General features: G+C 41.0%; 2 protein-coding genes across 7 annotated transcripts in view; both read left to right on the forward strand.

Moving 5' to 3' along the window:
• LOC122673217 overlaps positions 1-22,931 on the forward strand; it is a 499,807-nt gene that overhangs the window by 357,482 nt on the left and 119,394 nt on the right. The gene's annotated exons all lie outside the window — the stretch shown is intronic.
• Positions 6,165-22,931, forward strand: part of LOC122673603 (cGMP-specific 3',5'-cyclic phosphodiesterase-like) — a 70,166-nt gene continuing 53,399 nt past the window's right edge. For all 6 annotated transcript variants that reach the window (XR_006334741.1, XR_006334742.1, XM_043871530.1 and 3 more), the window contains exon 1: positions 6,165-6,334. Coding sequence is in view for 4 of the 6 variants with exons in the window: in XM_043871530.1 (XP_043727465.1) it covers positions 6,213-6,334 (122 nt within the window). In the remaining 2 variants the exon portion in view is untranslated. The remainder of the gene's footprint in view (positions 6,335-22,931) is intronic.

Here is a 22,931-nt window from a genome sequence, read left to right on the forward strand (position 1 = left end):
TCCATGGAAGGAAAGCTATGACAAACCTAGACAACATTCTACAAAGCAGAGACTGACAAAGGTCCGTATAGTCAAAACTGGTTTTTCCAGTAGTCATGCACAGATGTGAGAGTTGAACCATAAAGAAGGCTGAGTGCCAAAGAATTGATGCTTTTGAATTGTGGTGCTAGAGAAGACTCTTGAGAGTCCTATGGACTGCAAGGAAATCAAACCAATCAAACCAAGGAAATCAATCCTGAATTTTCAATGGTAGGACTGATCCTGAAGCTGAAGCTCCAATACTTTTGGAGCTGTTTGCAAACAGCTGACTCCTTGGAAAAGACCCTGATGCTGGGAAAGGTGGAAGGCAGGAGGAGAACGGGAGAGCAGAGGATGAGATGATTAGCTAGCACCACTGACTCAATGGACAGGAATTTGAGCAAAGTCTGGGAGATGGTGGAGGACAGAGGAGCCTGGTATGCTGCAGTCCACAGAGTCACAAAGACTTAATGACTGAACAGAAACAACTGCCAAAATACTCTTTTAAAAAGCCCACAGTTCTTTTTAAATTGACCCAACAAATAGCTACTGAACACATGTTATGTCCCAATCACTGTACCTTATTCTACAATATTATTCTAGGTGGATTTTTGAGGTGGCCTCCATGATCCCTTCATCCTACTATTTACACCCAATGACACCCCACTCCAGTACTCTTGCCTGGAAAATCCCATGGACAGAGGAGCCTGGTAGGCTGTAGTCCATGGAGTTGCTAAGAGTCAGGCATGACTGAGCAACTTCACTTTCACTTTTCACTTTCATGCATTGGAGAAGGAAATGGCAACCCACTCCAGTGTTCTTGCCTGGAGAATCCCAGGGACAGGGGAGCCTGCTGGGCTGCCATCTATGGGGTCACACAGAGTCGGATATGACTGAAGCGACTTAGCAGCAGCAGCATATTCCCCTCTGAGCACACGGTTGGGACAGCTGCAGGCTTGATGGCAGGCAACATTCGCTGTTTACTGAAATGGCAGGCAACATGTTATTTTGCCCACACTTCGAACAAACAATATGGCAAAGGTATGCATGTGATTATGTGTCTGTGACAGTTTTGATGACATTATTACAAACGTGCACTGCCCTTCTTGCTGGAGGCTGTCTCCCTTGCTGGTTCTGAGGAAACAACTGACCACGTTGGAAAGCTCCCCGTGGCAAGGCACTGAAAGTGGCTTTGAGAACCAGAGAGGGGCCTCCAGCCAGTGACCTGTACAAGTTCCAGGTAGCATCCAGCAAGAGAAAGAATTTCTCAGTTCTGCAATCACAAGAAAGTTAATTCTCCCAACAGTCTGAGTGATCTTAGAAGAGGCTCCTTCTCCAGTTGAGCCTCAGATGAGACTGTAGCTCTGGCCAGCACCCTGACTGCCTTGTGAGACACCCCTGAGCAGAATGCCCAGCTCAACCAACCTAGACTCCTAATTCACAGAAACAGAGATAATGAGCGTGTGTTGCTTTCAGTCACTAATATTGTGGTAGTATCGCTCCATAGCAATGAATAACTAACAAACAGCTCCTCAGTCTTTACCTTTCTTGACCTTGACATTTTTGAAGCATGCAGGCCAGTTATTTTGCAGAATGTCCCTCAATCTAGGTATGTTTGTATGGAAATCAGTCAATCTCATCCTCATGATTAGATTCACAATTTTGACAGTAATGACATAAATGTAATGTTGTATCCTTCTCAGTATGTTCTAAAATGTGCATACTGTTGGTTTGTCCCAATGTAAGTGATACTGAATCACTTAGTTAGAGTCTCTTTGTTGTAAAGATACTATTTGCCCATGGTAACTAATAAGAAACCTGCCAGGTGACACTTGAAGCTATGTAAATATCCCACCCATCATCACACTCTCATCAGTTAATTCTAATGACCATTAGTGATTTTTCTGGGCTTCCCTAGTGGCTCAGACAGTAAAAGAATCCGTCTGCTATACAGAAAACCCAGGTTCAACCCCTAGGTCAAGAAGATCCCCTGGAGAAGGGAATGGCTACCCACTCCAGTATTCTTGCCTGGAGAATCTCATAGACAGAGGAGCCTGGTGGGCTACAGTCTATGGAGTCGCAGAGTCGGAGATGACTGAGTGACTAACAACTTCTTTTCAATGATTTTGTAATTACATGATTCCTTTTCTATTCATTTCATTGACATTCTGGAACATTCCTTTCTCTTCTGTTTATTTGCTTACCTAGTTATTTATTTATATCAGTATGGAATCACAGTTTATTTTAGTCAATGGTTTAAAATTTGTTACTATGAATATATGTCAATATATCAATATGTATTTTGATGTTCTAATTGTTTCAGATTTGTATTGTACTTTGGAAGTCCTCTGTTCTGATATGCTGGCATTATTTTTAAGTCTTTCTTATATTCTGTCAAAACAAGATTTTCCAGGTATATTTTGCACTTTCCCTGTCACAGACCTGGAATCTTCTACAGAGACTCTTGGTTTCTTTTGAAGTGAAGAAAGATATGTTTAAACCAAAATCTGGGACTAAGTGTACCCTGCCACATGAATATCATTGCTTCTAGTATTTCTCAGTGACAGTGGGATAGATACTGAAATAAGTTTAACAAAATACATGTAAGGCATGTACACTAAAAACTTCAAGACACTGCTGGGAGAAATTTTGAAAGATTGAAGTAAATGGATAAATACATACATTAATAGATATAGGACTCAGTGTTATTAAGATGTTGATTATGAAGATGTCTACTGCTTAGCATCTCATAAGGGTGCAATCAGTTTATTGGCTGGAATTGTGGTTGTGGTCCCATTTGAGGCGTGACTGGGGAAATACCTGCTTTTGAGCTCACTTTAGTCTTCGTCTTGCAGTTACAACACCGAAGAATTAATTTTCTTGGTGGCTGGAGCTCCTTGTAGGCTATCAGCTAGAGGCTGCCCACAGCTCTTAAAAGCTGCCTGCATTTCCTTGTCATGTGGGATTTCCCCGCATTATGCATGCATGCACACACACACACACACACATTTAATTTGTAACCTCCAATTGCATTTCAACATCACAATGTACCTTCTAGGCTTCCCCTTCAACAATGAGGGACCTAGATCCTATTATATGTGCTAATATATTTACTCAGTTTTCTCAAGCTTAGAATATATAGGTTTCCTGTAAGAAAAAAGAAGATACTATGTAGTGTTTGAAAAAAAAAAAAAGGCAGGAAAGATGTCATGACTTTTATAATCTGTGTTCTCTTTTGGAAAAGGAATTTGATCATCCATTGTTTTGTTTGTTTTTTCTAGTTGTATGAACAAAACCTTTAGCAACAGAAATGAGTAAAAGTCACGCAAAACCTTGTAAGCCATGTTAGAGACTTCGGGTTTTTTCCTAGTACAATGAGAATATAACAGGTTGGAGGGCTTTGTGTTAAGTCAGTGCAAGTTTTTTTAAGTAGCATTTACATCATTTTCCAGGTTATTTCCTGGTAATGTTTATTATTTACTCATCCTTCAACTTATTCTAAAACAAGATTTGATATGCTTAAAGCAATCCATACCAATAAGTTAGAAAGAATGTATGTTAAAAAAAATGGGGAAATTGGGATAAAGAATAAAAGGAGCTGGAGAACAGATGCCAGGGTGAGGCCAGTTCAAAATATTCTTAACTTTAAGTACTTTAAAGTTACAAGAGGTATTGTTTTATCTGAGTTTTCTAGAGACTAGAACAGTGTGAAATGCCTCATCCCCATCCCTTGTGATATACTCACTCAGGTAACGGCCTTCACAGTAACCCCCACCCAACATCTATACCACACAGACTTGAGACTCACTGATGGGAGAGTCCAGGGATTGTTTTTCTTGCATAATTTTTTAGACGCCTTCCTGGTTTCTGATAATTTAACCCTTTCAGGTTGGGAGAGAAAACGGACATTTGGATAATGCCTGTTTATTTAATCATGGTAGCCAACCAAAGCAAGCATTTTTAAGCCAAAAATTCACTCCATCCTTAGTTGGAAGTAGAATTTTAAATTATAATTGACCTCCTGAGGGGAGAAATGCATGACCTTCCACAGAGAAAACCTGACCACTGAGGAGATGGTCTTTAGGTCATGAGCACTATAATCACTATCATAGTAAGAAATTAGAAAATAATTCTCATTTAAAAGTCTGATATAACTTACCATGTATTATTTCATACTCCTTTGCTTGCTTTTTACTGGTTTGTGGCTACTTGCATACAACAGTGAACTTTCAAAGAAACTGAAATTACAAAAGGACAATTATTTAATGAAGGAAGTATAAACTGGGGGACTGGAAGACATTTATTAAAGTTCTCATATTATCTGTTTAATTATGTGTTTCTATGTAGTGAGTAATGTCTTACATTCTTGCCAAGAATATTTTGAAAGGAGTTTGTTGAAAGTGTGTCAGCTACATCACTTTTGGTATATCACTGCTAATGGTGTCGTTCACACATTGTGAAACACACAGCTCCAGTTTAATTCTGCCAAAAAAATTAGGTCATTGCAAAATACCATATTAAAACTGCAGGGAGATGGGGATGAGAACAAAGCAAGGGAAGACTCCCAATTCTTTTTTTGTGAAGCATGACAGAAGTGAAGTGAAGTCGCTCAGTCGTGTCTGACTCTTCGCAGCCTGGTAGACTATACAGAGAAGGCAATGGCAACCCACTCCAGTACTCTTGCCTGGAGAATCCCATGGATGGAGGAGGCTGGTGGGCTGCAGTCCATGGGGTCACTACAAGTCGGACACGACTGAGCGACTTCACTTTCACTTTTCACTTTCATGCATTGGAGAAGGAAATGGCAACCCACTCCATTGTTCTTGCCTGGAGAATCCCAGGGACAGGGGAGCCTGGTGGGCTGTCGTCTACGGGGTCACGCAGAGTCCGACACGACTGAAGTGACTTAGCAGCGGCAGCAGCAGACTATACAGTCCAGGGAATTCTCCAGGCCAGAATACTGGAGTGAGTAGCCTCTCCCTTCTCTAGGGGATCGTCCCAACCCAGGGATCGAACCCAGGTCTCCCGCAGTTACAGGCAGTTTCTTTACCAGCTGAGCCACAAGGGAAGCCCTATCAAAGCATGATAAGAATACGACAAAACAGGGTAGGAATGCCGAGCCCTTTTAAACGGATACATTTTTCGAGGCATGTGTATTTTAACTCCAGTTCAATATAAATGACGAATTAAAAACTGGGCTAACTGGCTGCTCTGCACGGTACCTGGGGACTGCCCCTACGAGCAAGTTAACCTACTTGTATGGGGATTTGCGATTTCATACACAAACCATAGTGATTATTGTATTTCAATTTACCTTCATCTTTTTCCAGTTAGGAAAGGGGGCTTAATGCAAAGAAAGGCAAATTAAGCCTTTCCTGTGAAGGCAGTTAATTTATACTTACTATGGTTATTATTAACGTTAATCACAGGAATGGCTCTGTTAGAAGTTACCCACCAGGACTGTCGAATCTATTTTGGTGACTCACGTCCCAGATCTCGTCACCCCAGACGTGGTCCTTGGCTGGGGCGCCCTGAGCGGTTGCGCTGTCCGGGCTCCGTGGGCCGTGGGTCGCAGCTCCTCCCAGACCCACGCGCTGATCTGGCGGAAAGCGAGGCAAGACAGTCATTGTTCTCCCAGGCCCGGGTGAAAGAGCCCGGGCTACTAGCACCTCTCATTTTCGGGCGAAAATTTCCCCAGCTACCGCTCTCTGGGTTTGGGCTGGGTCTCCACAGCGTGACCTTCCCTTGCCTAGAGCGGGACGCTCAGCGAACACATCCACAGTCACCTTTGCGCGCTCCTCCGGAGCCGGCTTGGCACGCAGCGCACCCCAGCGGCCGCCTGGCCTCCTTTCTAGTCCTGGCCACTAGGCTTCCGGAGAGCTCGCCAGTCGCCGCCCCGGCCGCCTCGGAATCTGGAGCCTAGAGAGACTTCCAGAGCCAGTCTCAGACAGACCCCGGGGAAGGCGCGGGGCTGCAGCACCGCCCCGCCCGCCGCACCTGGAAGCGGTGAGGACCGGGAGAGGCGGGGCGCGGCAGGAGGCTGGCCCGGCGCCTGAGCAGCTCCGCCGAAAGCCGGCCCGACTGAAGCTGGGCGAAGGGGGAGGGTCTCGAGGCGAGTTCTGCTCCTCCGAGGGAAAGGACCCCAGCTGGAGTGGGAAACCAGCACCAGCTGACCGCAGAGAGCCGGGCTGATCATGGAGAGGGCCGGCCCCGACTCCGCGCGGCCGCAACAGCAATGGGACCAGGACTCGGTCGAAGCGTGGCTGGACGATCACTGGAACTTTACCTTCTCTTACTTTGTTAGGAAAGGCACCAGGTAAGAGGAGGAGCCACGGAAGACCCGGCCGGGGCATGGAGCATGACCTGGGGTTTCTCTCTTCCCTACTCAATTCCCTTCCTTAAGCATTAAACAGCCTCCACTCTCAGGCCCTGTGCTTTTGAAGTAGGGCCATGATCTTACGGTGTAGAGACCTCGACTTTTAAGGCGAGTACAGTCGAAAAATCCAAGCGTCGGATCCGATCCAACTTGCTCACAAAAGTTCAAATACAAAAATGTATGTGCCGAACCCCCACCCCCACCCCCTACACGCCGGCTGCCCTGGTATTCCCTGGGAGCAAGATTATTTCCATATATTTGCGCTCACGGGCCTTTCTCTAGCCTCCTGGTCCCCCTAAATCTCCTTAGCGAAACCAAAACAGTGTTTGACCCCCTTCCCTGCAGCTCCGGAAGCACCATTTCCAACGCGGTCCCCGTGGCTCCGCTCCTCCCCCGTCCCCCTTTGCCCCGGCCCTGGCGGGGCGGGGAAGCCGGGGTAGGGGCGAGACCGAGAAGCAGCCCAAAGCCAGCACCATGCCGGAACCTTCCCAGAGTGAGTGCTGTCGTCTTTTACCCCTTCCAGTCCCCTAGTTGTCCCGCGCTCTTCCTCTCCTTCGCGTTTGCGCGCGAGGCGGCGGCGTGGAAGGCGCTCCGCAGAGGGGCTGGCGGCGCGCACACAAAGGACGGCGGAGAGCTGACCCCGGGGGGTGGCAGGTCCCGCGCGGCCCGAGGCGACCCCGGAGGCCAGTCTTCCTGGTCCGGAGCCAAGCGCCCGGGCGGCTGCTGCGGAGGGCGGGGAGGAGGGAGCCTGTGCTTTGGGAGGAGGCTGCGCGGCTGACAGTCGAGGCGCGCGTGGGAAACGCCCGCGGGAGAGTTGGAGAGGCATTGAGGCTGAAGCCGAGGGGCTAGGAGGGTGGAACGAAGAGTGGGAGGCTGGCGGGTGCCCGGAAGCCGGAGAGTTGATGCGAAGCCGCAGCCAGGGCAAGGCTGCTGCGCGCGGACGCAGGCTGACTCCCAGGCGCACTCCTTTGGAGAAGGGGCCCGGACTTCGCCGTCGCCGGCTCGGGGCAGCGGCCTTTGGGCAGCCGGAGCTGGCCGCCTCGGCCGGGAGGGAGGCGCACGCGGGGCGGTGATGGTGGAAGAGCCGGCCGGGGCTGGCAGCCGGGCTCCCACCCGCCGGCGCACGGCCGCGGTCCGGCCTGGCGCTCCCCGCCAGGGGGCGGCGCGGCGCGGGGCGAGCGGGCGGCGGCGGGCGGCGGCGCGACGGCGGGGACCGTAGGGAAGCCGGCTTCGAGCGACCCGCCTCACCTGGGCGAGTCGTCGCCCCCCGACGCCTCCTGCAGTCCAGGGTCCGCCGAGGCCGCCTGGTGTGCACCTCCAACTTCCCACGTTTGCTATGTTGCCCTTTGGAGACAAAACAAGGTACTTCCTTCAGCAGTCCCCCCGTCTTTCCCACTTTTCCCGGGGCGCGCGGTGGGGCCGGGTGCTGTGCTGGCTGGTGGCACCCGGGTCGCACCGGCTGGGAGATGCTCTATTGAAAATGCGTTCTTTGACATTTTTGTCTTCGTTTACATTCCTGCAGAGGTAATAATTTTGAAATCTTAGATGAGTCTTTTTAACTCCGTTTCTCCCAACGAACGTTCAGGGTTGGTATCGGTTTGATGACTTCGGGGGTTTTTAACAGAGGCGCAGGTTTGGGGACAAACCTTCTCTCTTCTGTTTGATTACTCCGCCTTCCTTTTAAAATCCTCTTCTCCCCGCTTTCGTCTTCTATCACAATACTTAATCTGGAGTGACCAGAGGATAAACCCTGAATGGAAGTGGTTTCTTTCCGAAGGGCACTTTTCTGTGAGTTTGGGGTGAGCACCAAGACCGTCTAGGCCTGGAATTATCCATTGCTGGAGGCCAACAGTTTCCAGAGGTGGTCTCCTCCGAGGCCGTCTGTCTCCGGATTCGTTTCACCGTTTGCACACTTCCACCCTTAATGAATTACAGCGCATAAGAGACTGGGCAGGAGATCTGGGCTGATCTTTTAAGTGTGAAGGGGGATGTTCTTTAGAGATGTTCCTTAGGCATATTATTAAGAAAGAACGAAATTATTTATTTAAAAATCAGAGTTAATATCCTTTTGTTTTGTTTTGTTTTCTTTCCTCTCCCTTTAAAGACACAAACTTGGGGGTGTTTGGCGGTAGCTTTTAACTCATACATAAGAATACTTCACTTTGAGAATCTGCCAAAACTTGAAGAGTAATATTTTTTCCTAATAAATTAAATGAATTCAGTTACATTTCTTTTCACATTTTTTTCCCTCCGAAGTAGCATAGGATTAAAATCTCAATTCTCAAAATGACACTACTTAGTATAAAATTTAGATCATCTGAGACTGTTAAAGACTTTTTCTTCAGTTGGAGTTTTTATATTACAGTTGATGTTGAGAGTAGGCTGAACACTTTCTGTGATATGTGTGTGTGTATATATATATAATCTTGAGAGAAGAGTTTGTGTTGAGTAGAAGTTGGAAAATGAAAGTGAAGATATTCAAGAATAGTACAGGCCCTCAGTTTTAGGAATTATAAAGTGCTGAAAGTTGTCAGTGTGAAGAATATAATCTAAGTCTTGTGCGTAGCCATAATTTTTTCTAGAAACAGTATTCCAGTTTGGGCTTATATTTGATAGCATTAGCTGGAGACTTAAAATTTTAAGAATGAGAGGTTGGACATAAAAATGCCACCCTGCTAAACCATGTGATTCACATGGTTGCGGTAAAATCTAATTGCAGACACTAACTTTACAGCTGAGCTGTGTGTGTGTGTGTGTGTGTGTGTGTGTGTGTGTGTGTTTAACCAGAAGCTCCTGTTACTTTGCTACCCCCCTTTTCTTAAATTTTGTATGTATAAAATGAATACTGTTGTAATTCAGGAAACTTGTGAAATAGAATAGCTCTGTAGGGGCGGTTTGCATGTTTATTTATTTAAAATAAATTTGGATTTACTTAGATTGGCCATCTGCATCTGTAGACAGGCTTATTGGTAGAACTATTTCCTCCTTATTTGATTTAATTGTTTGACATTTATCTGTGCTTCTCTGTTCTTTTCCCAGACTGAATGGTCTGCACCCAATAGTAGTCATTGAATAGAAGGAAGGTTCTGGCACTCCTAAACTCTCATTTAAACACCTGTGAATTTTGATTGACCTGGAAAGCAATTATTGCTGCTATATTACATTGTTTTCTATAATAATCTTTCAATACAGAGCTAAACACGTCCTTAGAAGCCAGAGCGTGCAGCACACAAATAAATGGTTTTTAGCAGTCAAAACCTGTTGAAGTGGATTTGAGAGTGTCAGTTGAACAATTCATAACATAATCTATTGGCATAAAAATTAGTTTGCGACTGGAAACTAAAACCTGTGGGAAACTCCCACCCTTGCTGTTGTAGAAAACTTTGCAGTCCTCCAGGTTTGAGATACCGTGTTCCTTAGGGGCTTAAATGCCCCTGCCTTTGCAGATGAAGCCTTTCTGATGCTAATGCCACTTTAACAGCTGTGGTTATTCTTGACAGCATATTAGAATAATTTACCTTTCAATATTACTTACCAGCTCTGTGATTGTGGGCAGTGTTTTATGTCATTTAGTATTGACGAGGTAATATGATTGACTTTGTATTACTTTGTTTTATACTAGACAAAAGCTTGAGAATATTTGGCACATACTGGAAATAGGAGATATTAAGTGAGGGCAACTTTTTATGACTTCTTGGATCAAAGTCCAGAAACAGAAGTTTTACACTCCCATGCAGTTTTCTATGATAGACTTTTTATTTAACACTGCAAAGCTGTGGTGAATTAGTTGGTGTTCCAAGTTCACTGTTTAGGATTCTTTCTTTTTTGTTTGCTTGTTTTTAATATTTTTTTTATCTCTTGAAGCTGTAATTATTATTTGCAAAATATTTTTCTTAAAGTCAGATGATGGGTATAAACTAAATATTGCTATTCACTCTTTAAAATGATAATTTCTATATCATATAGGAATATAAACTTTTCACAGTTTTCAGACAAACATTTTGTTAAACATATTTTGTTATGTAGTCATTAGGGTTGAAGACAATATAATCCTGTGCGTATTGACTTAGTCGGGCTTTGATATTCTCATATTTTTATTATGGTAATTCTGGTGTGATAATGTCCTTTTATCCTTGTATTGCTTATAACCAGGGTTCTTATAGCCAGCTCTAAGGCACTTTTTAGTGCCCTAAAAGTTCTCATGTGGATTGAATTTGGATGTGATTAAATCTAGAAGAATCTGCAGGAGCCCCTGAAATGATGCTTCTCATTGCCCTTCTGTCACTAATGTTCTCAAGGTTTTATATTTAGTTCCATTTTTAGAGCCCCCAATACAAGATCATGATTCCTAAAACTGTGATAGAACCAATGCAGTGGCAGTTAGTCATAAATATCTCAAAATAAATATATTTGTTTAATATTAATATAATACTTAGGTTTGTAATACATTTCATTAACTTTTTTTTTCAGTTTGTGATCTAAAAATCTATAGAAATTGCTAATATTTTCATGAAGTCATCTTCAATACCTAAAGATGAGCAACTTTTAGCATTTTGATTATGTGGTGCAACAGAATTTCCTATTTAGATAGTTCCATCTAAAGAAATGACTTGAGTCTTGTCTCTGATATCATTTCTTTTAAAATATTTGAAGGTGTTTTCAAGTTGTATGGATAGAGTTTGTACCTTCACCCTCACCTCATTACAGAGAGTATGTCTTACCAAGATGCTTTGCTTCCTCTAGGTTTGAAGACGCAATTTAACTTAAAACTGCTTGAACTTCATAGTACATTTTAATAATGGTTGGGAGAAAGTTCTTTCATAGTTAAAAAGGCTGGGGGAAAAACTGCTTGCTGTTTATTAGTTTGTCCCAAATATTTTTCAAACAAACAATTTGTTAAACCTGTAACTGTTGTATTGAGTTGTTTTCTTTCTTTGTTTTCAGGGCTAAGTGTAGGATAAAAGCTTTTCTTAGGATAAAAGCCTTTGGTAAGGACTGCAGAGTAATTAAATAAATCACTGAGGTGATTGACAGTGAAGGGTTGAAAAATGACTGAATTTGGAATGCAGAGTGGCTACTGACTGTGTAGGACTTCCTATGAGATTAGTTTAGCTGAACAGATACAGATTTAGTTGACCAATTGATGTGGCTGATTGGTGTGGCCTTGGAAATATCTGTTAAATCAGGTTCAGTTAAAAAAAAGTACCTGTGAGTTACAACCTAAGAATAAAAACTGAAGAAACTTTTCCATATGAGTCATTCACTTGATACTTAGCTCTGTAATCTTACTTACTGACTTGGTATTCTCATTTTATTTTGAATCTTTTTTTTTTTTTCTTTTTCATGGTGTGAGTGCTTTATTCATTTTCTCTTACTGGTAGGAATTTATATGTATTACCAACTAAATATCAGGCAGGTAAAGCAAACTGAGTGTTAAGTTTATAAGAATCATTCTGATAAATATTAAAAGCTTAAAGCCTTTTATTGGTAGGACAGAAAGTTCCTCTGTTTTTTTCCGGAAGATGTTATGGAAAAAAACAAACTTTTCCTACTCAATATATATATGGATGCATGTGTGTATATGTGTGTGTGTGTGTATGTATATATATATATATATGTGCCCCGTTTGTCGTTTGTAGTGAACTTGCTTTTTAAAATCTTAGGTGCCATTATTAGCTTCTATATGCTTTGAAACCTTTTCCTTGATTCTGAATCATGACGTAAGATTAACTTTTTGAAATTGTCTTTTCTGAATAATTTTATTACATCTAAACTTGAGAGAGAAAAGTCTCCTATCTGATATAATATCGCTGGTAATAATCATGAAAAAAGTAATCACTTCTACTTTCTGTTGAATAAGCGTGCTGAGGTTATAAGAAAAGATCCTGATTTTTTTTTAAAGCTGGTGAAATGTTTAAAACACACACAGAATCTTTGAATTTTATAGAGCTGGAGATCGTGTAATCCAGTGTTTCTCAAATTTAAGTAATCTTCCCCTGTTAAAGAAAGACATTCTTATTGACCTCCAGTATTTTAGTTTAAAAACTTTTGGTCACAAATGACAGAAATTCATGTTGAACTCATGCAAAATTGACATTCCTGGGGATTGGTTTGGATGTGAAATTCAGCGGGATGATATAATCTTGTCAGTATTCTTTTTTTTGGCCTGTATATATATCTAATCAATCTGTCTTTCCCACTTTCTTCCCTCCATCCATCTCACCATCCATTCATCTCACCGTCCATCCATTTGTTCAGCCATCCTTTTGACACTGTGCTATATTGGTTTTATTCTCCAGCAGGCTTTCTTCATGTGCTGGAACATTTTTCTTGGCAAGTTTATGTGGGTCTTAAACTTTTGATGTTTGAGAAATACCTTCTTATCCATGTCAGTCCTCTGAGAATTATTTTGGCCTTACTTGCATAATTTGCCTGCTCTGGACCAACCTTTATTTCTGGAAGAATAGGTTTGTCTCCTTCCTTTGTTGGGGCAGGTAACCCATAGTGTGATGTGTCAGTGAGGGAGGAAAAGTTCCCAAACGAAAGTGACGTGAGTGCACCCAGAAGTTCCAGCTATCTGCCATAGCTAATATTGACTTTCTCTTATTTTAATGTTAGTTAAATGTGGAATTCTTAAGAGTAGGTATAATTTAATCATAGTTATAGCATTTGTGCAACTGCAATACCAAAATAAATGTATAAGTTAATTATGAATAAAATGATAAAACTCTAGCCAAATGCAAATTGACAACACTCATTAAATCATCCTTGCGGAGTGAATGTGGCCCTAATTGCAGGACGATGCTGGGGTCTGGTGAGGTCATCTTGCCTTTGCTACAGTTGCCTTGTGATGACTCATTTTTCCCACTGGGTCTCTCTCAACAGTCATGAAACTTTCAGTCCTATAGCACAGTACACCAGCTTTTGGTTTTACTTGGCTTGAAAGCATATTTGCATATTAAATCTACCTCTTTTATTTTCTCCTTATCCCAGAACCTTTGGGCTGCAGTGTGACTGTAAACACAAATATAAACTTGACTCCTAAAATTGCAGGATAGTAGTTGGTTATAAGGTAGTCATCCCAGTAATTTAAAGTATATGTCTTTGTCTGTCTTTGTTGTTATTGTCGTTAGTGTGAAAACACAGAATTGTAGCATTTCCATAGAAAAACTGTGTGTGGGTGTTAGTCGCTCAGTTGTGTCCAGCTCTATGTGACCCCACGGACTGTAGCCCACCAGGCTTCTCTGTCCATGGGATTCTCCAGGCAAGAATACTGGAGTGGATTGCTATGCCCTCCTTCAGGGGACCTTCCCAACACAGGGAATGAACACAGGTCTCCTGCATTGCAAGCTGGTTCTTTACCATCTGAGCCTACTACAGGTCTTCAAAACATACTTGCTTCAGACTCTGAGGCCTTCTCATACCTCATATTGAGACATGCCAGTCTAGTCTAATCTTTTCTCCATGTCTAAGCTGTAAAACAAATTGACTTACATACTTACAGCATAGATTTTGGTTATTAGATTTTCTTTTAGATGTAAATAGATACTTCTTTAAGGAACATTTTTCATACATGTGATTATGAATGCATGGAAGATTGCAAAACATGTCTCTTCCAACTCTTGGTCAAATTTGAATGTAAAACCATATGAAGTGGTTATGCATTTTATTTATATTTGGTCCCAGTAAGCTTCTCAGATGTTTTCATAGCTGGAGAAGACTTGAGAATGTTAATTAACTTTAGGCAGCATTTGTTTCTAAACCATACCAGAAGCCAGGGAACTACTCACTGTAACATCAGAGTAGAGATTATTGGAGGAATCACTTGGCGGTGTCTCAGATCTCCCCTGTTTGATTTAATACCCTGTTATAGTATGGTAATCTTTTATTCTTATTAACCCTTGCTTTTTTTCTTCTTCTTTTTTAATTGAAATATAGTTGACTTACAATATTGTATGAGTTTCAGGTTTACAGCAAAGTGATTCAGTTATATATATATGTTTTATATATGTGTTTAGTGTGTATATTTTTTATATATGTTCTTTTTTCAGATTCTTTTCCATTATAGTAAAAGATTGCTTCTTAAAGGGATGCTGTTGGGCCTTTGGTAGGGATACAGTTTGTTGTGAGAAGCTGTTCAGCGTCTTGCAGGGTGTCTAACATCCCTGGGCCCCAGACACTACATGTCAGGAGCACCCCGTTGTTCTGACACGAGTTTCCAGATGCCACCCCGAAGTCTGGCAGCAGTACTTGGTTGCTGCTGCTGCTGCAAAGGCGCTTCAGTCGGGTCCGACTCTGTTCGACCGCATAGACGGCAGCCCACCAGGCTCCCCCATCCCTGGGATTCTCCAGCAAGAACACTGGAGTGGGTTGCCATTTCCTTCTGCAGTGCATGAAAGTGAAAGTGAAGTCGCTCAGTCGTGTCCGACTCTTAGCGACCCCATGGACTGCAGCCCACCAGGCTCCTCCGTCCATGGGATTTTCCAGGCAAGAGTACTGGAGTGGGGTGCCATTGCCTTCTCCAAGTACTTGGTTGGGAACCACTGTTCTGAGCCCTTTAAAATTTATTTCAGTTTATGATGGTTGACGTTCCCAGGTAGGACAGATTTAAGCTTCAACTCCCAAACTACATCTTTCTTGAGAGTATGACCTTTAGGTACTTTATTTGCTTTCTCTGTAAAATGTTAATGATAGCATTACTTCTAGTGTTCTTAAGAAATTTAAAGGAAAAATACATATTTTTTAATCTTTTTTGTAGAGTGATTTTCAGTAGGTTACAATTTATTTTACGTTGGGAATCACCAGTGGTTTAATTATAATTGCAAGTTTGGGGAGTCATCCCCCTATTCTGATATGTGGAAATTAGAACAGCAGAATAGGGATTTAACAGACTTTGTGTCCTCACTTTTAAAGTGAATTTGTATTAATGGTTTGAACAGAACCTTCTGAAGACTGTGGAAGGTACTGGAAAGGGAACTGGAATGGGAGTTCAGACCTCCCAACTGTGTCCCCAGCTTGGTAACTGGCCCAGGTTAATAAACCTTGACTTTATGTGAGATGGGAGCAGGGAGAAGTCAAGGCAGAGAGATTTGTAAATGAGTTTAAAATTCTCTTTCATCCCTAAGCATTCTTGATTCTCACTAGAAGGGCAGAGTGTCAACTTCTCAGATTTGAATAGTTTCCTTCTTTAAGTATTTTCTAAGTAAGAGTGGTAGATCTAGGTCAAAGTGTCCAAACATGGCAACTAAAACTGTAAAATTAGGATCCAGGAGCAGGAGAAATATCTATTATATTTTATGTGAGATTTTTTGTGTTTTTCCTACAGATGATTTTAGCCATTTCTATGTTATCAACCATCCTTTGACAGGAAATTAGTACACTCTTCTTGATTCTCGTCTTAAGTAGTTAATTCACATGAAGATGGAAGAAACACGGGAAAGGAAGAAAGGGGTGCTGTTTTGATAGTGGCCTTGAAAACGCGTTCCTGCATTGTGTCTTGTGGGTCATTCAGGGCCCGCAGCTTTTACTTCTGTTTTATTTGAGGCGCCCTGCAAGTCTCCCCAAATGTTATACCACACCAGGGTAACATCCGGGAGGCTCAAGTATCAGCCTACTTACAGAATTCTTCCAAGTAAGCCCCCTTGGGTAGGAACTAAAACGGACCGACTTTAATCCCTAAATCTCCTGTAGCAAATGTTAAAGCATTGTTTTTATCAAGTATTGAAACCATTCCCCAGTTTAAAATTATGGTTTTTATGAAATATTGTTATGGTTTTTATCATAGGCAGTTAGTTGTGTATTTTATCACAATTGTTAAACAGTTTTATTATATCTTTGGTATTTAGAAACCACATCATCCTCCAAATTCTATAACTTATTTTTAGCGATTAAGTTCTGAGTGGTAATAGAAAAACAAGTTATGCTCTCTCAGTGATTTTCTTAACTAAATGATCAGCTCTTATTCTTTATTATTTAGAAAATTTTGTCATACATAAGTATAGTTATTGGTCTAGGGAGTCCGTGTTTTTTCAATTCTAGTTTGAGAAACTACAGACATTAAAACACCTTTTTTGTTTTGTAAAAGTGTTTTTGTAGAGAAATTAGTGCTTTTAAACTAGGAGCTTGGAAAACAAATGGCTAACATCTAGTTATTTTGTAGAAATCCATGAATAAATTATTTTTATTTTTACAAAAAACTTAATTGCCTTTGAAAATATACTCCAGTTAATGTTTGATTAACTTAAAAACAGTAACTAATATATTAAACCCTTAGTACCAGACTCTATGCAATCACTTCATAGGTGTCATTTTTCTTAATTTTCTTAGGAAGCCTATAAGGGTTAATACCCTTATCTCTGTTTTATAGACAGTATAAATAATGCACCTGAGGTCTTATCTTAGAAGCAGCTTGGGTTGAAGCCTGAGTCTGTCCCACCTGGTGCCCTTATACGCCATGTTCCACTGAAGTTCAGTGTCAGTATTAATGGAAGCAAAGGAAAGACTCAGAGATTTAATGGCATGAGAAATTTGACTCAGGAAGAGGCTGAAGTTCCTCCTAGTGCCTCTTAATGTGCAAGTCCGTTACTAAATGAGCTGCCTAGAGACTTTGCCCAAGTGCGTTTTGTTTCCATATATGATTTTAGAGCATAAAAAGTGGGAACTCTCTAATGATATTTTAAAATAGAGTGGCTGAAAATTTAGATACTAGACTGTTAACAATTATATTCTTAGTATTAGACTACAGATACCCTACCTGCAGTATATTTTCAAAGGATTTTTATCCTCTGGTACATTATTTTAGGCAAGAGTACAAAACACATTAAGCTAGTTGCTCTACAAGTAGGTTTCATCTAATTATATTTTTAGCTCATGAGAATTATTATGTTTACCTTAGAATTTTACACTGCTTTGTAAATTGTTTCCTTTTCTTGATGCCAAGAAATTTTCTTTAAAACCTAGACAAGGTATTTTAATTATTTTTCCCTTTCAAAAAGCATCTGGAATACTGAATATGTATTTTAAGATATTCCTGTCTTTTTTAAGATTCGTTTTGTAACCTGAGTGAGCAGTTCAACTTTGGTAGAAAGTAAAGTTATTATTGGATGGAGCTACGTTGTGTGTGTGTATCCCTTTTGCTAATCATATTTGAAGTGCTATGTGAGAGCTTGTATTTCACTATGCAGTGCTTTGCATATACAATTTAATACGTCTAGATTATAGGCATTTGGAAAAAACTGTGATCTAATTAGATTAGTGAAAAATTATATTAGTTATAATATAAATTATAAACTGTAGTTTTCCTTTCTGTGATAGATAGTACTATTGAGTGAAAATGAGAAATTGCAAAAGGGGAAAGTTTTCATCCTTAACAGAGTATGTGCCATCAGATAGTGACTTTCCATTTTTTTTTAAATGAATGTGCCTGTGTGCTCAGTCGCTCAGTCATGTCTGACTCTCTGCAGCCCCATGGACTGCAGCCCACCAGAATCCTCTGTCCATAAGATTTCCCAGGCAAAAATACTGAAGTGGGTTGCCATTTCCTCCTCCAGGGTTTTTAGTCAATATTATTTATCAATTTATAAAATTTTTGAAAAGTTTGAGATGAAGTATAGGTGATATACAAAAATTAAAGCTATTTAAATATCCAGTAAAAACAGATATTATTAGCTTGCTACCATTCAGTTTAATCATTACCTCGACTCTTATTTTAAGAATAATATATTTTTCATCTTCTTTAAAAATATGAACACATGGGATGTGTAGTATGAAATAGCACTTTATTTCTGCCATGTGTATAATTTTGATGAGATAAACTCTATTACAATGATTAAAAAAAAAACAGACAATTCACCTAGACATTCTGCCCCACAGATTCCCTTCTGTTTTTGTTTTTTTTTTAAATCATTCACAAGTGGATGTATTCATTCCTTTCCTCTGTATATTATTAAAGACCCCAAACATCCGGCCCTGGAAATGCCAGTACGCAGCCTTTTCGTGCAGCAGCTGCTGGAACCTGGCTGCCGGGCCTTTGAGTGCATCCACTCAGTTTTGTAGGGCGCTCCACCCACCCTGACACATCGTCTTGAAAGATGCAGTGCTGTTAACACTCTAAGGAAGCCTCATGAAGTCAAAATATGCTAAAGATTATTCCTCCTGACACTGATTTTTATATTACATCATTGTTGCATGGGCAAGATTCTTGAGCTGCTAGAGTCTTCACTAAAGTGGAATATTAAGGCAGTAAACTTCTGGTTGGATTCATTGTTTTAAAAGATTTGAGATTTAAAATCCAAGTCACATTTTTGATAACTCATAGCAAGTTTTTATCAGCTCCCAGTTGGCTTCGTTTCCTGCCATCTAATTAATATCAATTTGGGGGGTTCTTTACTTGCTCTTTTGAGGTTCTTTACTTCTTTACTTGCTCTTTACCTGCCTTGTGGGAAAGGGTCCCTTGGTGAGCCGTGAGCAGCATCTGTGCCAAGTTGTGTTACAAGTTTGAAATCACAAATGGTATTCACATTTATGTTACCTGAGAAAATAACTCCCGGCATTGATTTTGGTACCCTCCAGGGTTTCTGCATCTCATTCCCAGGTGGTGCTAGTGGTAAAGAACCTGCCTGCCAATGCAGGAGACACAGGTTCGATCCCTGGGTCAGGAAGATGCCCTGGAGAAGGAAATGGTAACCCACTCCAGTATTCTTGCCTGGAGAATTCCATGGACAGAGGAGCCTGACAGGCTACAGTCCATGGGGTCACAAAGAGTCAGACACGACTGAAGCGAGTTAGCTCGCATGCAGGATTTCTCCAGTTATTTTAAGACATATTGTAAAAGTTTAAGAACAAAACTGAACTGTTTACCTATTTTAAAAGAGGCATATAATTCATTTATGAGGTAAGAAATTTTTTCTGTAATAAAATATGGGAGGAAATAACTGACTAGAGGATAATAAAATAGGTTTCGGTGAGAAGAGAAGGAATGATTTGGATGGGATGTTAAACATCAGGATCTTGTCATTGATTATAAATTCTTGGCATTAACTTTTATTGCATTTCCTTTGGCTGTGGCTTTATTTCTAGCATCCAGGGCCTGTTGTCTTTCATTAACAGCCTTGTAAAAGTTAAATCAACTCAAAGACTTCAAGATGGTTGCTCTGTTTTTGTTTGCAGGGCAGTTAACAAAGACTTGCTTATACTTGGAAGTAGGGTTTCTAAGTTATTAGAACCTCCAGCAGAGGTAAAATACCTTTGTGGAATTTGCGTCCATTTCGTTCTTTTTGCTCAGACAGCTAGGATGTAATTTATGTAGAGTTATGATGTAACTCATCTTTTTGGGGGAAGCTTAGTGGAATTCTATAATAAATAACAATCTACACTATCTTCTTTGGACAAAGACCTAGGTGCTCAGGGTACGTGTAGACAGGCTGTTTCCAAATCATATCAGACCCGCTAAACCTGTGGGCCTGTACCACCAGGAACATGACCTTTCTTCCCCCCTTGCTTTCTCTGATTCTCTCAGAGAACGTTATGAGGAAATAAACACCCATTGCCCCTTAGGCCAGCCCTGCAGCTCCACTGGAAAGGGTCTAGGAGATAGCAGCATCTTAAGTATGTGGAAGAGAGTTTGAAATGCTTCCATGTGCATTTTCTAATTTGACTCGAACATCACCCCTGTGAGATGAGTGAAAGAATAAGAAAGAGAAGAAGCTAAGGGGCAAAAGGAGATGACGAGAGTTGACTGACCTAATAATCATCACCTATTGGTCTGCTGATAATGTAAGCACTTGTGGGCATCTTCCTGACCCGTTCAGAGAGCTGCCCATTTTTACAATGAAGAACTTGTACTCAGGAGAGAATGAACTCCAGAGTAGTGATTGTCCGGTAGAATGATCTCCTGATGGCCAGTTTAGTCTTCTTGACTTTATACTCAACTGAAGATAGTTGCCACCTTGCACTTTAGGAAGAAGTTATAACAGTCAGTGTCTCCCCTGCTGGAAACAGGATAAAATTGAAACTCAGAAGAAAATTGTCTGCTATTGGTTACAAATCCCATTGGTAACAAGTGCTAAAGTATAGATTGGAATTTGGGATTTATGACTAAAAACATAGCCTCTCAGTGCTTCCCAAGAATGTTTAGCAATGTGTCAGCCTCCGTTATATAAGCAGATTGCAGTTTGTTTTTTCTCTACTAAATATATGGCATGATTTGGACAGTAAAATGAAAAGGCTTGATGTAAGGAAGAATTTTATGCCACACATTATTAATCTAAGAGCTTTCAAAGTTCAGTTACCATAACACACAGGATCCTTTGCGCCCTTTCAATGATACAGTTAGTTATTTGATGGCACAGAGCTCATTGATGTGCTACACAGAACCTACCTTTTCTTTGATGTCTCTCTGCCAACAATTTCAGTTGGGAAAAACAGAATATCAAATGACTAGTATGGTCATTTGAAATAAATTCAGTATAATTTGAATTTTAGATACTGTTTATATTAAAACTGTATTCATTGTTTATCTGAAACTCAGTTTTAACTGGTATCCAGTATTTTTATTTGCTAAGTCTAGCAAAATCACAGTGGATAGTGACTGCAGTCATGAAATTAAAAGACACTTGCTCCTTTGAACCTAGACGGCATATTAAAAAGCAGAGACAAAGGTCCATATAGTCAAAGCTATGGTTTTTCCAGTAGTCATGGACAGATGTGAGAGTTGGACCATAAAGAAGTTTGAGCACTGAATAACTGATGCTTTTGAATTGTGGTGCTGGAGAAGACTCTTTAGAGTCTCCTGGACTGCAGGAAAATCAAACTAATCAACTGTTAGAAAATCAACCCTGGATATTCACTGGAAGGGATGCTGCTGAAGTTGAAGCTCCAGTACCTTGGCCACCTGTTGGGAAGGGCTGACTCACTGAAAAAGACCCTGATGCTGGGAAAGATTGAGGGCAGGAAGAGAAGGGGGCAGCAGAGGATGAGATGATTAGATGGCATCACCAACTCGATGGGTGTGAGTTTGGGCAAACTCAGGGACAGTGGAGGACAGAGGAGCCTGGTGTACTGCAGTGCATGGGTTGCACAGAATCAGTCCTGAACTTAGTGAGTGAACAACAGGAGTGCAACCCTGAGAATTACTCTTATCTTGAACACGTTTAATATACGTTCTTTTCAGTGCATCATTTTAGGTTTATAAACCGTGACCTGTTTTCAGAGAAGCAGGCCTGAGATTCAGTCAGATTTTTTTAAGGACACTGGCCTTCAGAGTTTTTGTTCTGGGTCCCGTGACACTGTTTTTGCCTCAGTGGTTTAGTATGCCATCCTTTTGTGGTCTGGATGGAAAGAATTAAGTCAGAGGATGTGCCGTTGTGAGCGACTGTGTTCTTTCTATACCTTATATGCTTAAATTTGATTTTTGACTCTTTCTACTGCATCTGGATGTTATGAGGTGTCTTCTTCATGACAAACATTGATGTTGTGGGAACTTCTATATTCTTATAGGCAGTAAGACTTGGAATAAGAAACCTAGATTTGATTCCTAGTTTTGCTACCAGATAGAGTGTGTGTGGTTCAGCCATTTAATTTAGCTTCTTAATTTAGAAAGTAGGATTGTTAATACCTGCCTCGCCAGGTTTAAATAAAATGGTGCTTTTTTCTTCCAGTATCTCTGATAGACATACTTTTCAAAATCTCATAGATTCAAGGGAGAGAAAAAAGGGAAAGTAGAGATCCTGTCCAGGCCATAGGAGAGAGTTGCCCCAGTCAGAGCTGTCAACCAGGTTTCTTGAATCCCATCTGGTATATTTACCCTCGTATTTGACATGTTCGTCTTTCCATCTTTATTCATGTATATGCAAAACCCACTTCAGTACTCTTGCCTGGAAAATCCCATGGACAGAAGAGCCTGGTGGCTATCGTCCATGGGGTCTCAAAGAGTCAGAGATGACTTTAGCAGCTAAACAACGACATATAACTTCATATGACAGCAAAATTCAGTATGTGTATAAATTAACTTCTGGACACATTCTAAGTTTCGGTTTGGGGAGCAGCGGTCTGGGCTTGCTCACGCCCGTATCCCTGGGTGCCAGCACAGTGCCTGACGTGCACAAGAAGCTTCATGAGCACAATGCAGTCTAGAGAAAAGGACACTTAAAAGTGAATCCAGTTAAAATGAAAAAGTATCAGTGAAAAGGTTTCGATTGGAACTTTACTTTGAAAAATGGAACCACAGGTTATGAAAGTAAATTTATTTTAAATCCAACAAAATTTAAATTATAATGGAAACTCCAAGCTAATTTGTAAAATAGTTTCTGGCAAAAAGCTTTACTTGTTTGACATTTGCAACAAAATCATAGAGTTTTTCTTCCCAAATACAGTTTTTTAAAATTAACATTTGAAGATCTTCAGTATTTCCAGCAGGCTTTCTTAATCTAGAATGCACTTGTTTGAATAGAATTTTCTTTTCAGGTATTTGTTATGTTAATGATCTTTGTTGATTTTGTTATCTGGTTTTTAATTGGGTTTAACCTTTAATTATCAGTGG

This window comes from Cervus elaphus, chromosome 17, assembly GCF_910594005.1.
Source record: "Cervus elaphus chromosome 17, mCerEla1.1, whole genome shotgun sequence".
Classification (NCBI taxonomy): Eukaryota; Metazoa; Chordata; class Mammalia; order Artiodactyla; family Cervidae; genus Cervus; species Cervus elaphus.